This window comes from Haemaphysalis longicornis, unplaced genomic scaffold (assembly GCF_048455015.1).
Source record: "Haemaphysalis longicornis isolate Haplotype H1 unplaced genomic scaffold, Haemaphysalis longicornis Haplotype H1 scaffold_7, whole genome shotgun sequence".
NCBI lineage: Eukaryota > Metazoa > Arthropoda > Arachnida > Ixodida > Ixodidae > Haemaphysalis > Haemaphysalis longicornis.
The window spans coordinates 168,517,410-168,520,784 of record NW_027526422.1 but is presented as its reverse complement, the minus strand read 5'-3'; the positions used below and the strand labels follow the sequence as shown (position 1 = coordinate 168,520,784).

Here is a 3,375-nt window from a genome sequence, read left to right as displayed (position 1 = left end):
TCCAACTTGCCATCTTACTTCAGTAAAGTCTTTAATGGTTTTAATCCGGCCTCAGGGAATGAAGGGGGTAGGCGCCGGCATCACGGCCCGCAAGACTACATTGGCCTGGGTGATTTCTTCATTTTATTGTACGTTTTACGACCTCGCAGATAAATAATGTACTTCTACAATGCTAGGGAAGATAAGTATGCTCACTTAGACAATCTAGCATTTTATGCCGATACCTACAAGCGAAAACGGTGCTTCGTGCGAAGGTTCTGGTGTTTGTGGAGTTTTTTTTCTCCCAATTGTGTGAGCATGGGGGCCCGCCCTGGGTTTTTATTAAATCATTTGACTTGTTGTCGTGCTTAATTCAACAGTGATTTAATTGTCCAACAAATATTTTATTGTGGCACTGATCTACCATTTATCCAGTTCTTGGTCAACTGTGCACTTTGACGCATATAAAATGGGGCACAGACCTCTTTATTTATTTGTGTTTCGAGGTTTATAATATGTACGAATCGTATGAACGTGACCCAGGAGCTAAACCAATGTAATTTGGGCTCTTTATTCTTTTGTGTAACGTCCGTGGAACAGTGTACTACATTTACAGTAATATTTATAACAATTAAATTTTCTAACTTCGCCTGTTGGTGGTTCTTGTGAAGATGCTACAAATATTTTGTGTTTCTGCTTGAATGTTTTATTCTCTGGCGTTAATCTTTTACTACACTTATAATTACACCCTGGTGATGTGGCTGGTTTATTTTTCTAAATAGTTTTTCAAACTAGTGCTAGGAAGGCAAAGAGTTATATATCGCCTAATATGCATTTTGTACAGATACAAGTTGTACACAGTCGATATTTTCGGGCGCACCTGAAGCAATGCTAAAATACAAACAGATTCGTACAACCTAGGTGCATCTGGTTCTGTGAAATGTTCGCAGGTTGCCTTAAAGCTACTGTACGCTTCGTCACAATTGGCGGGTTGTCGTCTGGTTCCAGCGTGGGCCACAGCAACGCCACATGGCACTGCAAAATTAACTGAAGATTTCTTGCAGCCGCGGGTTTTCTAGTCATCCAGGAAAGCGAAAATCGGAGGCAGGATCGGTTCCTCCCCTAAGTCGTCCAAATCGGGTTCGGGGCACGCATGTCCTCTTTCGGGATGCTGGACGCCCACAGCTTGCGCGGCCGCAACGTTCTGCTCGCAGTTCTCACGGGTTCCGGGGGTGTCTTGGTCGGCAGGCTCTGCATCTGGCGGACAAAGGGGGCGTACCCGCTTGCTTGGCCCCTGGTCGTCTGCGCATAGAGAACGGTGGCAAAAAATAAATTATTAACGCCGTATAAAAATAATTTCAAAAGACTAACTCACAGCACGCAAACTGTGCTTGCTAAGCTGTTGTGTTATACATAAAACTACTTGGCGTCAAGGACACATGCCGATAAAATATCAGTAAGAGGGGACAAGCAATGTCACCGCCCAAACCTCTCCCAGGTTATTTGGGAACGACCAAGAAATCTTGCACGGGCATAGTGAAGAATTGTCCTTCAAACAAGGAGAATACCAAATATGGCTGTGTTCCATACGTAAAGGGCAGCAAAGCAGACCTCCCGACGTTTAATGGCATAAAAAAGACCCTAACACATACATTAGAAAATAGAAAATGTGGGTTTTAGCGCATACCATCGGCGGGCTCCCCGGAACGCTTCCTCTTTGGAATATCATTGAGCGGGAGGGCAGCTTCGTCGTTCTCCTCGCTGCTGCTGTCAGAAGACTCGTCTTCACTGTCGCTGCTGCAGTGCCGCCAGCAGTGCTCGATGAGGTTCTCCAGCTGCAGGCGCCGCAGAAGCTCCGACTTCCGAGGGCTCTTATCCAGGTCCGCGATCTTCTCCCTGGCTGCAAAGATAATAGCGTAAACATTTGCTTCCATGACTGGGAACGACACAGGCGTATACTTAACCAGTGCGGAGTGAAGCAACACACAGCCGGCTCGATGCGAAGCTCAGAGCAGACTGAACGCAGCGTCCGCGCTCTGACACATGCTACCACCCTCCTTGCACCCTTTCCACCGGCAGGAAAAGAGGGAGAGAGGCTGGGTCACGTACATGATCGGCTGAGATAAGAAACATGACTAAGGGGTGCCCCTTTCGAAGGGCACGTGTGCATTGACTTCAAAGGTGCTATCCTCGTTCTTGGAATGAACAACGAAAGTGACCTGGAGCAGCAGGTGTTTTGTTCAATTGTCGTTTCCGCTGTTGCTAACTTCCTCGTTCTCGACTTCTTTGTTGCCACAATCTCATTTAGTTTCCCCTACCAGGATGTAATGAGAAGGAGTAGCTTAACACCACAAAGGAATCAACTATTTGGCAGGTTACCTGTTGGCCAATTCACCCCGTGCATTTTTTTAAGACATGGAGTGCGCCTGCCCTAAAATATGCATGGGCATTATTTGCTGAGTATACAAGCGCTCCAACACGGCAAAGCCCTGTATTCACAATGAATGCATTATCAGCCAAGTTGAAAATCATAATGAGTTTAAATGTTGCTTATTGGTCGAAGGAAACGTCAACACAAAATGTGGAAGTACAATGAAATCATCAACAATTGCGAAATTTTAAGGTACACCCTCACGTGATTTATAACCTACCCGGCATACTAGAGTGACACAGTAACTATTGTAAAAACCAACTTTACGACGGCCTATAAATGCAAGATAGGAGTTATTTCGCAATGGTGGCCCATTTAATTACAGCTCTGATAGTGTTGGGGATACGCGACTTTTGCGAAACAATTTTGTAACAAACTTACAAAAAATGCAAAACGTTGACTATCTAACAAAATAAAATGTGTATTTAACCGGTCTAACAGATGTCATAAACATATCAAGAAAACAAACAAAATCTTTGAGGAGTCAGAGACGAGATAACTATGTAAAATGCTTCCATTTTATCAGGAGATATCCCCCAGCAAGATTCAACAGGGGCCGTTCAGTATAACATATTTTAAATCTACTCAATCTCTGCCCGCACGAGAAAGCCTAGAGCGAGCGGGCCAGCATGACAACATCTGCTACTTGCCCCAAACTGCCGACGTCGGGGCTCCGGTGACGTACGACGCGCGGGCTGAGATAGGCTCGCGCTGCTACACTGTGTGTACACGTCATGGTTTTGGGACTGACATCATGCTGCACGGGCGCGCGGGAATTGTGAAGACCACGGAGCAAGTTAAAGAGGAGCGCCGACTGTGGCCAAGAAAAAATCATTTGCTCGGGCCGATAATGTCCACGCGCCGCCGGCCGCCCAGCTTTCCCTTTGCTCTCTTCCTCCTTCGTTCGCCCTCTCGTTGCTGTGCCTCTGTACGTGGCTCTTCCCTTCTTCGCTCTCCCCACAGGC

General features: G+C 46.3%; 1 protein-coding gene across 1 annotated transcript; it reads right to left on the bottom strand.

The window, feature by feature from the left end:
- Positions 1–492: 492 nt before the first annotated feature.
- LOC144145459 (uncharacterized) lies at positions 493–2,853 on the bottom strand. Its single transcript, XM_077677079.1, has 2 exons — positions 1,667–2,853; positions 493–1,281 (listed from the first exon to the last, which is right to left on the bottom strand). Exons 1-2 carry the CDS (start codon positions 1,911–1,913, stop codon positions 1,055–1,057), a joined length of 474 nt encoding a protein of 157 aa, XP_077533205.1. The 5' UTR covers positions 1,914–2,853; the 3' UTR covers positions 493–1,054.
- Between the last annotated feature and the right edge of the window lie 522 nt (positions 2,854–3,375).